This window comes from Pseudonaja textilis, chromosome 18, assembly GCF_049901715.1.
Source record: "Pseudonaja textilis isolate UNSWEBS1 chromosome 18, rPseTex1.2, whole genome shotgun sequence".
Classification (NCBI taxonomy): Eukaryota; Metazoa; Chordata; class Lepidosauria; order Squamata; family Elapidae; genus Pseudonaja; species Pseudonaja textilis.
In genome coordinates this window covers 1,704,512-1,717,448 of record NC_142007.1, presented here as the reverse complement: position 1 = coordinate 1,717,448, position 12,937 = coordinate 1,704,512, and the positions used below count along the sequence as shown (strand labels likewise).

General features: G+C 47.5%; 1 protein-coding gene across 1 annotated transcript; it reads left to right on the top strand.

The window, feature by feature from the left end:
- The first annotated feature begins 337 nt into the window (after positions 1 to 337).
- P3H1 (prolyl 3-hydroxylase 1) lies at positions 338 to 12,309 on the top strand. The gene is made up of 15 exons (XM_026722976.2): positions 338 to 853; positions 1,836 to 1,988; positions 3,007 to 3,196; positions 4,056 to 4,187; positions 4,871 to 5,010; positions 6,007 to 6,096; positions 6,679 to 6,731; positions 6,933 to 7,054; positions 7,529 to 7,656; positions 8,117 to 8,212; positions 8,531 to 8,681; positions 9,022 to 9,139; positions 9,796 to 9,871; positions 10,296 to 10,436; positions 11,359 to 12,309. Exons 1-15 carry the CDS (start codon positions 425 to 427, stop codon positions 11,494 to 11,496), a joined length of 2,157 nt encoding a protein of 718 aa, XP_026578761.2. The 5' UTR covers positions 338 to 424; the 3' UTR covers positions 11,497 to 12,309.
- Positions 12,310 to 12,937: the final 628 nt, after the last annotated feature.

The window sequence follows — 12,937 nt, the reverse complement described above, 5'->3', positions numbered from 1 at the left end:
AAGACACACAAAGAATTTGTGTGTCTAATTGCACTAATTGACCCCAAAAGTTTGGGTTGCTTCCCCGAATCTCCCAGGCAGCCACACAGCCAAAGCGACTTAGGTACAGAAATTCGAAACTAAAGGACCACCCCGCAAATAAATCCGTGCGTTTCATCTTAAAAAGAGAGAATTTGTATCATATCACAAAGTTTGAAAACACTGCAGCCACTTTAAGAAGAGTGAACTACAACTCCCAGAATTCCCCAGCCCAGCATGACTGGCTGGGGAATTCTGGGAATTGTAGTCCACCCGGAAGAGGGGGGAAGGCACCATCGCCACGTGTTGCTCAGAGTGGGCGTGGCCGAAGAACGGGCGCGGCCCGAGTGGGCGTGGCTCCATCCTGCCAGCCCGGGCAGTGCGCGCTCCCCTTCGCTTCGCCAAGATGCTGCGCTTGCTGCTTGCGCTGCTCCTCCGCGCGATCCTGAGCGCCGCCGACGGCTCGCGCCCGACGGTGGAGCAGCTCCGCCCGGCCGACGAGTTGCTAGCGGCCGGAGCCGAGGCTTACAACCGCGGGGACTGGCCCGGCGTCATCCTGCAGATGGAGCGGGCGCTCCGGGCACGGGCCGCCTACCGGGAACGCCTGGCCGGCTGCCGATCGGGCTGCGCGGCCAACCACACGGCCGAGGATCCCGCGCGGGAGCCCCGCCGCCCGTTCCGCGACCTGCGCTTCTTCCAGCAGCTCCTCCGCCGCGCCGCCTGCCTCCGCCGCTGCCTGCCGGACGGCCCGTCTCGATACCAGCTGGGCGAGGAGGTGGAACTGGAGTTCCGCAAGCGCAGCCCTTACAACTACCTGCAAGTGGCGTATTTCAAGGTGTGGGGGGCTGGGGGAGGATCGCGCCCCCGTCCCGATTGGCACCGCCTCTGCCCCCCTTCCCTCCGCCATCCAATCTCCAATTGAGGAAGAAGAAGGGGCTGGTCGTGATCCCCAGCGCGCAATCGGGGATTTGAAGTGGGGGAAGGCGGTGGGAAACTTTGGGGGTGGGGGCCGTGGGAGCCCCGCCCGCTCCGCTCTCCGCCCCGTTTGCCACGTCGGTGGAGGGGCTGCGCCTTCTCTCCGCGGGGTCTCGGCGCAGGCGCGCGGGTGGAAAAGTGGGGGGGGCTTTGCAAATCCCTCCTGCCCCCCCCCCCCTCTGGGAAGGATGGAGGAAGTGGGGAGTGGGCCTTGGCTGGTTTTTTTTGGGGAGTGGGGGGGAGTTGTAAATGCCCAAAGTGGAAAGTTTCAGATGGAATCTCACCATCCCCTCACTCCCTTTCTTTCCACTTCCTCTTCTCTTTTCTCTTTTGTTTTCCTTCCTTTGTTTCCTCACTCTTTCTCTTATCTCTTCTTCGGCTTTTTTTCTTTCTGGTCATTCATTTCTTTTTTTTCTCACTCTCTATTTCCATTTTCTATCCTTCTCTCCTCTCCTCACCACATTATCCCTTCCTCGCATTTCTCTTTTCTTCTTTCCTTTCCTTTATTTTCTCTCTCTCTCTCTCTCTCTCTCTGTTTTCTATCCTTCTCTACCTTCTGCACTCCTCCTCTCTCCCTTATCCCTTCCTCAGCTTCTCTTTGGTTTTCTCTCTGGTGACTCCTTTTTTCTCGCTCTCTTTCTCTCCTTTCCCCATTTTTAATCCTTCTCTACCTTCCGCTGTCCTCTCCTTAGCCCTTCCTCAGCTTTCTTCCTTTTTTCTTCCTTTTCTTTTCCCTCTTTCTCTCTCTCCCCCTCTCTCTTTCTCCCTCTTTCTTTCTCTTTTAATCCAAATACAGCCGCATTCTTTCCCCAAAAAATATCAGAATTTCTCTTCTTTGTCAGATCAACAAGCTGAAGAAGGCTGTGGCAGCCGCCCAGACCTTCTTCTCAGCCAATCCGGACCACGCCGAGATGCGGCAGAACCTGGCTTATTACCAGATGATGGTTGGGGTCAAAGATTCGGATTTTATTGATTTGGAGGCTAAACCCCACATGGTGAGGTCACGTCACAGTTTGATGCACGCCCTTTCCCCCCCCCCCTCTCCCTTTTTTAAAATTAAAGGAATTGCAGAACCTTGTAGAATTAATTCTACAGAACTGCAGCAAAAGAGAGAAAAAGAATGTGCAAAATTATAAAAAAGGCAGGGGGGAAAAAATACAAGAAACTTAAAAAGCAAGGAAGAAAATCACCCGGGGTGTGTCTTTATGGTATCGAAGCTTTTTTTAAAAAATTTAAAATTATCTTGAATAAAATATTTTATTACATGTAATAAAATGCATGAAATTGATTAAAAGTGTCCTCCATCCCACCTAAGCGATTCTGCGGGGTGGTTTACAACCTATAAATGTGTGTGCGTGTACCATATAATATACGGTATATATGCACATATGGACATATAAACACACACACACGCACATGGATACATGTATGTGATGCGATGGTTCAGAAGCATAAAGGCAGTTCTCAACTTATGACCACCGTTTTGAGCCCCAAACTTCTGTTGCTAGGCGAGACGGTCGTTAAGCGAGTTTCGAGCTGCTTTACAACCTGTCTTGCCGCAGCTGTTAAAGAGATTCTTCACTGCAGTTGTTAAATGAGTGAACCGTTGACTTTTGCTCGCCGGAAGGTTGCTCGTTTAACGACTTGTCATGGTTCACTTAACAACTGCGGCCAAAAGAAAAAGTTGTAAAATGGGGCAAAACTCACTTTAACAGCATAAACTTTGGCCTCGACTGACATCGTAAGTTGAGGACTACCTGTATTTATGACGGTTTTAGTATCTCTCGATTAAGTGATCAGCATTTGCCATCTTCCCACTGGGCTTCTGATAAACAGAGCTGGATTTGCCGGTAGGAAGGAGTGGCTCTCTTAGCGACCGTACTGCCTAGCGATGGCCTCGAAGAGGGACGAAAGTCAGGGACTACTTAAGATAGAATTGCTAGCTGGAGATGCTAAGACGGTTCAGCTTTGCTTTCTGGGGTTCAAAGCTGGCTTCTCCAATTCTCTCCCTAGCAAGATTTCCACCTGGGTGTGAGTTACTACACGGAGGAGAATCCTCAGGCGGCCATTTTGCACCTGGAGAAGGCGCTGGATGAGTACTGGGTAGCCGACGAGGAGTGCCGGGTCCTCTGCGAAGAGCCGTACAACCACGATGGTTACAACTACCTCGAATACAATGCCGACTTCTACCAAGCCTTTATCGGTGAGCGGAGGGAAAGAACGGGACAACAAGTCCCATAAGGCTCGGTGGGAAGCTGTGGGCTGCTGGCTGGGAGAAGGCCATGTATCTGGGATGCCTGACTCGGTCAACCCTGCGAAGTCTTAGAAAACCGGTGTTCAGATATTCTGCTCCTGGATACGGAGGTTCTCTGTAGCTCGTTCCGTTAGAAGTCTTTAGGGGTGACACGGTCTTTTAATATTTTAAAACAAAAATGCTTTTCTAACTAGAAATGAAACAGGCCTCGTATGGAAAGGGTGAGGAGAGGTATTGGCTGCTGGGGGATTCTGGGAGCTGAGGACTCGTGAGTAGGGGATTCTGGGATTTTATTTCTTCATTTAAATTGGTTATGAGCGCTCTGCTCCAATGGATTCCGGGCAGTGTATGAAACCTCCAAAATCCATTTTTAAAAAAATAATAACATTGAAAGTCAACCAGAAAATAGATGCTGGCTAGGGAGTTCTGGGAGCTGAAGTCCATACAGTTAGTTCTCGACTTACGACCATAATTGAGTCCAGCATTTATGTTGCTAAGTGAGAAATGTGTTCACTAAACCAACTGTTGTATCTTGAGGGCTTATCTGTGCATGCTAGCTAGGGGATTCTGGGAGTTGAAGTTCACATGGGCTGCTTGCTGGGGAATTCTGGGAAGTGAAGTCCAAATAGGCTCACAAAGGTTCCAGGAAGTCAAAATCTACCTAGACTGGCTGGGGAATTCTGGGAGTTGAAGTCCACCCATCCTAAAAGTCGGGAAACGCTCGTCTGTCTTAGAACGATGTCCGAACCTTCGATCCCAATGGCTCCCTGTGAGTAATCCTCTTTTTCTCGGACCTTCCCGGGGGCAGATCATTACACCCAAGTGCTGAACTGCAAGCAAGGATGCGTGACCGAGTTGGCGCAGGAAGCCGGTCAGGAGAAACCCAACGAAGATTTCCTCCCATCTCACTTCAACTACCTGCAGTTCGCCTATTACAACAGTATGTGGGGCTTGGGGAGGGGAGTTTGGGGGGGGGGAATCCCATTAATTGCACCCCGCTCCGTCTTCCAGGGGGCTCTCGGGGAAGTTGGCTACCTTTAAACTGAGTTTTGGGGCATGTTGGTTTCTAACCTGTTAAGGTAACCTGTTAAGAACTGTTAAGGTAACACCTAAGTATGTGTTTATATGATGTTATTGTTATTATTGTTATTGCTATTATAGATTTAATCTTCAATTTGATTCACAATCTGGGATTGGTTAAAAAAAATTCAGGTTCTAATCTAGGACTTAAGAGCTGTTAGGGTAATGCCTGAATATATATTATTACGTTATTATTATTATATATTTAATGTTCAATTCGATTCACAGTCTGGGACTGGTAAAAACTTAACAGTTCAGGTCCTGGCCAAGGACTTAAGAGCTGTTAGGGTAATTTCTGAATACATATTATTACATTATTATTATTATTATTATTATTATTATTATTATTATTATTATATATTTAATGTTCAATTCGATTCACAGTCTGGTAAAAACTTAGCAGTTCAGGTCCTAACCAAGGACTTAAGGTAGCGGTAGCTCAGGTAGCATCTGAGTATATGGGAATGATTGTCTGACGATGATTGTGATGATTGTGATATATTTCCAGTCTTCCCTTAAGGCTCTCCTTCCGCCCTGTCACAGGTGGCCACTATGGGAAGGCAGTCGAATGCGCAAAAACCTACTTGCTTTTTTTCCCGAACGACAATGTGATGAAGCAGAACGTGGCTTATTACGCAGCTATGCTGGGAGAGAACCTGGCCAAACAGATCGGGCCCAGAGAGGCAAGATTTCTGCCCCACTATCCAACCACCCACCCACCCATTCACACACACACACACACACACACACACACACCCAGGCTTGAAAAGAGGGTCTTTTGAGGGGTCCCTTAACGCCCCCAGACACATTGGAAGAGAAATCTGGGCCTAGGCTGACACTGTAAAATAGGCAGTGAAGAAAAGTGGAAAGTGTATCCAGAGGTCATCTAGTCCAGCCTCCCCCTCCCGCCCAGGAAAAGAATCCAAACTGAAGCGTAGGATGAGAAGGTCGGAGGGGGACCTGGGAGGCCATCTAGTCCAGCCCCCATGCCCAGGGCAGGGAGCCAAATGGAAGCGTTGGGTTCTAAAAGGGTAAGATCAGAGGGAACGTGGGAGATCATTTAGTCCAGCCCCCTCCCCCCCCCCCGAATCCAAATGTACTTTTCTCCAAATAGAAATAGGCTCAAACCTTGTGCCCAGGTGAGCAGAGGCCAGAATAAGCCAAGCTGACCCCTCCTGAGCTTGATATAAAAATGATATTATTATATAATTTATTTTGTACTATTACATTATGACCACAAAGCTCATTCTATCCCCTTGCAACATCATCTTTATAACCAACAGCCAGAAGAGGAATTTACATAATATAGCCAAAACCGTAACAACTGAAACACTGAGGACTAGAGCCTTGCAAAGCCTAGCTCTCTCTCGAGTCAAAGGATTTTAGATGATTCCGTGCTTTTTTCAAAGCTCCACCCAGTTTTGTGCGACATTCTGAACTAGTGTTTTTACAGCCTCGGCCCCTTTAAGACACCTGGACTTCAACTCCCAGAATTCCCCAGCCAGCAAAGCTTTCTGGGAGTTGAAGTCCAGATGTCTTAAAGGGACCAAAGTTGTAAAAAAAAAAAAAATCACTGTTTTGGACATCCATTAGGTCAGCTGACTGGCAAACAGATCGATCTGATCTCATTTCTCTAATTTTGACCCATTTTTCTGCCTTTTTTTTTTTTTTTGCTGCAGAAAGTCCAGATTTATCGCCGGCGGAGTCTTTTAGAGAAGGAATTACTCTATTTTGCATATGACGTCTTTGGCATTCCTTTCGTCGATCCGGTAAGCAAAATGTGTTATTTTCCAAGGAACTGAAAAATAGGATAGACAGATTTAAGGGGACCCCCGTGCATGCGTGTGTGTGTGTTTGTGTTGTTGTGCTGTGCCCTGAAATAGCCATTTTTGATAGTGACTTAAGACCCACAAGTTGGACTCGAAATTCAAAGGAAAACAGAATATTTTGAGAAAATGCAAGGTTCGAATTTAAGGTGGGTGGACTCCAACTCCCAGCATTGCACGCTGGCTGGGGAATGCTGGGAATTGAGGTCCATATGTCTTAAAGCAGACCAAGGAATTCTGGGAGTTGAAGTCCATCCACCTTAAAGCATTCTAGCTCGGGGATTCTGGGAGTTGAAGCCCATCTTAAAGCATGCTGGCTGGGGCATTCTGGGAATTGAAGTCCATCTTAAAGCATTCTAGTTGGGGGATTCTGGGAGTTGAAGTCCATCCATCTTAAATCAAGCTGGCTGGGGGATTCTGGAGGTTGAAATTCATTCCTCTTAAAACCATCACAGTTGAGAAACACGAGTTTTGTCCAGAAAAGCGTGGCTATCTTCTTTAACCGTCCTTATCTTGCTTTTAAAGGACACATGGACCCCGGAAGAAGTCATTCCCAAGAGACTTCAGGAGAAACAAAAGTAAGACCTAAATGAATCACTATAAGCCAAGGACTACCCAGGATAATATCACAGCAATAACATAGCTAAAATCGAGAGAGAGAGAGAGAAAGAGAATCTCTTCGGGGTCGCAGGAAAAATGAACCTGGATTGCAGGGTGAAATCCCGGGTTCGGTGTCGCCTCGCGGAAGGATGAAACCTGCGTTCTCTCTGTCTCCGCAGGGCTGAACGCGAGACGGCGGCCCGGATCTCAGAGGAGATCGGTAACCTCATGAAGGAGATTGAGAATCTGGTGGAAGAGAAGACGAAGGAATCTTCCAACATGAATAAACTCGTACGGGAAGGTGAGCTGCCCCCACAAATCGGGACCTGAAGGCCTCGGGAAACCACAAAGGTGCTAAAATCAGGTAGTTCTCGACTTAGGACCAGCGTTGAGCCCCAAATTCCTGCTGCTAAGCGAGACAGCGCACCAAGGAATTCTGCCCATTTTTACGGCCTTTCTTCCCCCACCCAGTTGTTGAGGGAAGCACCGCGGTTGTTAAGTCAGTCACACGGTCGTTAAGTGAGTCTGGCTTTTGGTTGTCCAAAAGAGATCGTGTGACAGAAATTATGAAATGTAACGATATGATGTGAAATTGAACGGTCATGTTTGGATGGGAATATAAAAACCTGGAACCAACGCTGTTCACCAAAAGAGATGTTTTTTGAAACCTAAAAATAAAAAAAACTTTTTTACCAAAAGAAAAAAGGTCCCCGTTGTCCCTTCAGTGCGGTCGCTAAGTGAACTGTTGTAACTCGAGGATTTCTTTCCCGCCAAGGGGGCCCATTGGTTTACGATGGGCTCAGGGTTGCCATGAATTCCAAGACCCTGAACGGCTCTCAGCGCGTGGTGGTGGACGGAGTCCTTTCCCAAGAAGAATGCCGGACGTTGCAAGCCCTGACCAATGTAAGAAAAGCACTATGGTCTTTGGAATACCTGCCCAGGTTGCACTCACAGAGCTCCCCCTCCTCCCCTTTGGGGAAACCACGTTTCGTGGTCCCGGGAGCGAGCGACCCCCCCCAAAAAAAAACACTTAACGAGTATTTGGGCTCAATTGCAATCGAATGTTTGAGGACTGACTCGCCCATACAACCTACGGCAGTTTGTTTTGTGATCACTAGATGGCAGCATTTCCTTCTCCCGCTGCCAATTCGAACCCCAAATCCTTCTTTTTTTATACATTTTTTTTGGGTGGGGGGGTGGGCATTTTCATCTTTTAAATCTGCAGTCTCCCCAATAGGACTAAAGCAAAAAAAAACACAAAAAAACAAATCGGAGTTTTCCTTCTGGGATTTTTCTTTTCTTAATCATGCAAACTTTGTTTATAAAGTTCTATGATATTTTAATATTCCTCCTCGTATTGCAGGCAGCTGCTTCGGCGGGCGACGGTTATAGGGGACAGACCTCGCCCCACACACCCAGCGAGACTTTTCATGGGGTGACCGTCCTGAAAGCCCTCAAGGTAACCCCCACCCCACTCCCCCCAAAAAGAGCAAAGATCTAGGATTTGGGAAGCTGGTCTCCGAAAGCATAAAAATATAGAGCTAGAAGGGTCCTTCGAGATCTTCTAGCCCAACCCCTTGCCCAAAGCCAGGGCCTTCATGAGGACTAGAAGCCCAGCCTTTCAAAAGACAAGTCCAAAGCTCGTGGGAGGCAATTTGTTTTTGTTTTTTAAATTCTCAAAATTAAATCGGTTTCTAAAACCCAGTGGGTCTCAGATTTGGGGTAACCCTGGTTTTATTTTTCCTCCTCCGTGTGGATCTCTCGCCCCCGACCCCAGCTGGGGCAGGAAGGCAGAGTTCCCATGCCGAGCGCTTACCTCTACTACAACGCCACAGAGAAAGTCCGCCACATGTTGGAGTCTTACTTCCGCCTGGACGTCCCTCTGCATTTCTCCTATACTCACCTGGTGTGCCGGACGGCCATCGCAGGTGAGCAGGTGGACAACGGCGAGGTGGGGGAAGGGGAAGAGAATTGATTTTAAAACCTGGAAGACACAAAGGCCGGCAGGTTGAGGCCGAGAGAGTAGAAAAGGGGGTAAGATTCCCAACCCACCAAGTTTTTTCCCCGCTCAGAATTTCAGGCTCTCCACGAGGACTAGAAACCTGCTGCGTTTTCAGCTTCTGTTTTTCCACCCAAGGGGATTTAATTCAGCCGGGCGGGTGGGATTCGTAACTCGCAGGATGCCCCGATTTGGGGTAAGACCAGATTGAGCTGGGGGGAGGGAAGGGAGGGATCAAAAGGGATCTCCCCCATTTCTCTCTCCCCTAGATAAACAGGGGGGCCGAACGGATCCCAGCCACCCCGTGCACGTCGACAACTGCATTCTCAACGCCGAGGCCCTGGTGTGCCTCAAGGAGCCCCCTGCGTACACCTTTCGGGACTACAGGTGAGTTTGGCTGGGTCGTCTGAAGCTCCCATCTTCCCCTGCCGCAGGGGAATTCTGGGAGTTGGAGTCCCCCAGTTTTAAAAGTTGTAGTGGTTGAAAAATATGGGCCTAGATCAGTCCAACCTTGGCAACCTTAGGACTCGTGGACCTCAAATCCCAGAGTTCCCTACTCACTTAAAAACTTGTGGACTTCAACTCCCAGCTGGCTGGGGAATTCTGGGAGTTGAAGTCCACAGGTCTTAAGTTGCCAAGATCACAGCAGAATTCCAGTATTTTTCATGGAGTATCTTTCCTAATGTGGCCTACCTCGAAGGGCTGCCAGATCCAGAGAGGCTAAACAAAATGGACTACTTCAGAGCCCTTGATCTGGGGCTGCCCTTGAAGACTGCTTGGAAGCGACAGCTGGTCCAGCACGCAGATAGAACGCAATTTAATCTGCCTTGAACATTGAGGACTAGTATGTTTTTCATCCATTTACAATTGTTGTTCTCGTTGTCCCGTTTACACCATCTCAGTTAAAACAACCTGATTTTCTCCAGAAAGATCTGGAAGCTTCTCCTAAAAGTCAAGGAAAAAATCAGAATTTATTTTTTATTTTGGGGGGATTCCTCAGGGTTTAATCTCCCAGTCAGTAAAAGAGATTTATTGCTTTCTAGCGCCATCCTTTATTTAAACGGAGATTTCGAAGGAGGGGAGTTTTATTTTACCGAGTTGGATGCCACGACCGTCACGGTAAGTCTCTGAATTTCTGGATTTCCAGTTAGGGTGCATTGTCAATCATTTTTAATTTATTATTTGCAACCTGCTTTTTCAGTGAATCCTTGCCTTCCAACAGTTCATTTAGCGACTGTATGAAATTACCCCCTGCACTGAAAAAAAACCCTCCGTTTTTTACCGTTATCACTTTTGTCCCCATTATCCATATCGTGGTCAAAATTGGCAACTGACTCATATTTATGAGGATTCACTTAACAGCAGCAAGAGAAGTCGTAAAACGGAGCAGAGCTCACTTCCAGTCTCCCGTAACCACAGAGATTTAGCGCATCAGCGACATCGGTTGGGAGAGCAAAGCCCAAGGTGGCCTTGATGGATTTTGGGGTGGGGGGAATTATCTACTAAAATAGTTTTTTTGCGGGGATCCCAATTTGCTCTCTAGGCCGAGGTGAAGCCCCAGTGCGGCCGGACAGTGGGCTTCTCGGCTGGATTGGAAAACCCGCACGGCGTCCGAGCCGTCACGAAGGGCCAGCGTTGCGCCATCGCCTTGTGGTTTACCCTGGACCCCCGCCATAGCGAACGGGTGAGTGCAGCACCTCCTCGGGCCCCATGGTGGGCAAAAAAGTCAAAATGGCAGCCATCTCGACCTTGTGGGGGGGTTTTTTGATAGTGGAGGGGAAATTCGTGCAGCAAGAAAATTCTAGAGGAGACGGGTAGGGGGTTTCGTGCCGTGAGAAACTCAGGAAAAAAGAGATTTTTTAAAAAAATTATTGAAATCAAAGACTATTTTTTTAAAAAAAAAATCATATCTAGTTCACACGCCTTTGTTTTAAAAAGAAAAGGACAATGGGCTCAAGGATCTAGTCCTCAATGTGCCTTGGAACTTGCTCTGCCTGCACTTCAAAAATTCGCTCTGGGCTTGCAAGAAAATAATAATAAAAAGCAAAAAATTGTTCAAGGCTGCAAAAAATGCCTTTTTCCCCATTTTCTATTTCTTTACTTTTTTTCTCCCTCTCTTTATTGGAGGGTCACAAAGTAGCTAGTCCTCAGTGTCCCTGACTCTTCCTCTCAAAGCTCCCCCCCCAAAAGCCATTTTTTCCCCTTTCTATTTCTTTTTTACTTTCTTTTTATTTCCTTCTTCATTGGAGGATCCCATGTCACTAGTCCTCAATGTCCCTGGCTGCTCCTCCTTTTCATTCACCCTTAAAAATTGCTCAAGGCTGCAAAAAAAATTTTTTTTTTCCTTTTCCATTTCTTCTTTAATTTTCTTCCCTCTCTCTTTATTGGAAGGTCACAAGCAGCTAGTCCTCAGTGTCCCTGACTTTTATGTTGACTTTTATAAACATTTCTTGTAAATCCTGCCATCCTTCGCCTGGCCTACCTCGCAGGGGCTGACAAAATGGACGCTGCCTCAGGAATTCTGGGAGTTGAAGTCCACGGGTTGTGTTATTCAATTAAAATGGACGCCCCGTTTTCTCTCTCTCATTCTCCCATTTTTCCCTCAGGAGAGAATCCAAGCCGATGACCTGGTTCGGATGCTCTTCAAAATCGAAGAAACGCAATGGCTCCCCGAAACGGGACCGAACCCCAAAGAGGCCGAAACAGCCCCCAAAGAAACTTCTGAAAAGAAAGACGAACTATAGAGCCACATCTGGTTCAAAAAGCGGGATTATGAGATAATTTGTCATAATTTGGGGTACGAATTGGGTCTCTGGAGCAAGAGAGAAAACTGACCATAAACATCAGTGACTATAAAAATACAGGCGGGAGATATCGGGGTTTGCCCTTTCCCCGTTTCTTGAATGGCTGGAAAATTCATCAGGTTGAAAGGGACCTTGGAGGTCCTCTAGTCCAACCCGCCCTGCCCGAGGCAGGAGTTTTCATACACTGCATTTTTTTTTCCATGAAATATTCCAGCGATGGAGAACCCGCAACTTCGGGAGACATAGCTTCATAACTGATAGTCCCCCAACAGTTCGTTTAGTGATCGTTCGAAGTTACGACGGCCCTGGGGGAAAAAGGGACCGTTTTTCAGGCTTACAACCGTTGCAGGTCCCCTGCAGTCCTGTGATCAAAATCGATTGGCCACTGTCTCATATTTATGACGGTCGCCGTGTCCCAGAGCTCACGCGATCCCCTTTTTACGACCTTCCGACCAGCAAAGTCAACGGGGAAGCCGGATTCACTTAACGACCATGTGACTTAACTTTATAACTGCAGTGATTCACTTAACAACTATGGCAAGAAATGTTGTAAAAATGAGGTAAAACTCGCTTCACAAATGTCTCACTTAACAACCGTTGGGCTCGAGTGTGGTCTTAATTCTAGGATTCACCTAGGATCAACGGCCGCGATTCGCTTAAGGGCGGCAGGAAGGGTCGTAAAATGGGACAAAACTCCCTTTGCCAATGCCTCAGAAATTGGGGGCTTTTATAAATACATTTTTTTGCAAACCTGTTTGTGAGTCTCTTTGAACTCTGTAACGTGCAACGGATATTTTGAGACGGACGGTTTTTGAGGCTAGAGAGGGAAGGAAAAATATAATAAGCGGTAGGAAGACAAGGTATATTTACGGCGTGGGCTTCATCGAAAGATTGGAAGGCTTGAGAAAATAAAGCTGGTTTTATTTCTAGGCCCGGAAAACAGACTCGCAAGGAAAGGGGAAAGTGAAACAATTGTGCTTTTTAAATTCATTTAACCAGTCAGAAAAGCTTTTCTTGCAAAGAAGGGATCGAAATGAGGCAGAGAGAAGAGGCAGGAGGAAATCTTGATTTTTTTTCTAGGAAAAACAGGCGGGAAAGTCCCCATCTAGGGGCCCTACTCCAGCTCCCATCATTCCCAGCCCTGGAAATTTCCCTTGGCAGCAGCTTGGATGGAGTTTGGTCCCCTCCAGAGCAAGCAATTTGTGACTGGCTTGGACTGCATCTCCCATTGTCCTCATCTCTTGCAAGCCGGCATGCATTAAGCCGTACACACGTTTTTTGCTTTATAACGGGGGCTTCCTCTGTACGTCACTGTTTGAGGCAGGACATTCTGCCACCTTTGCCTCCTCTTCCTCCTAGCAAACTGTGGTTTGTCTTTCCG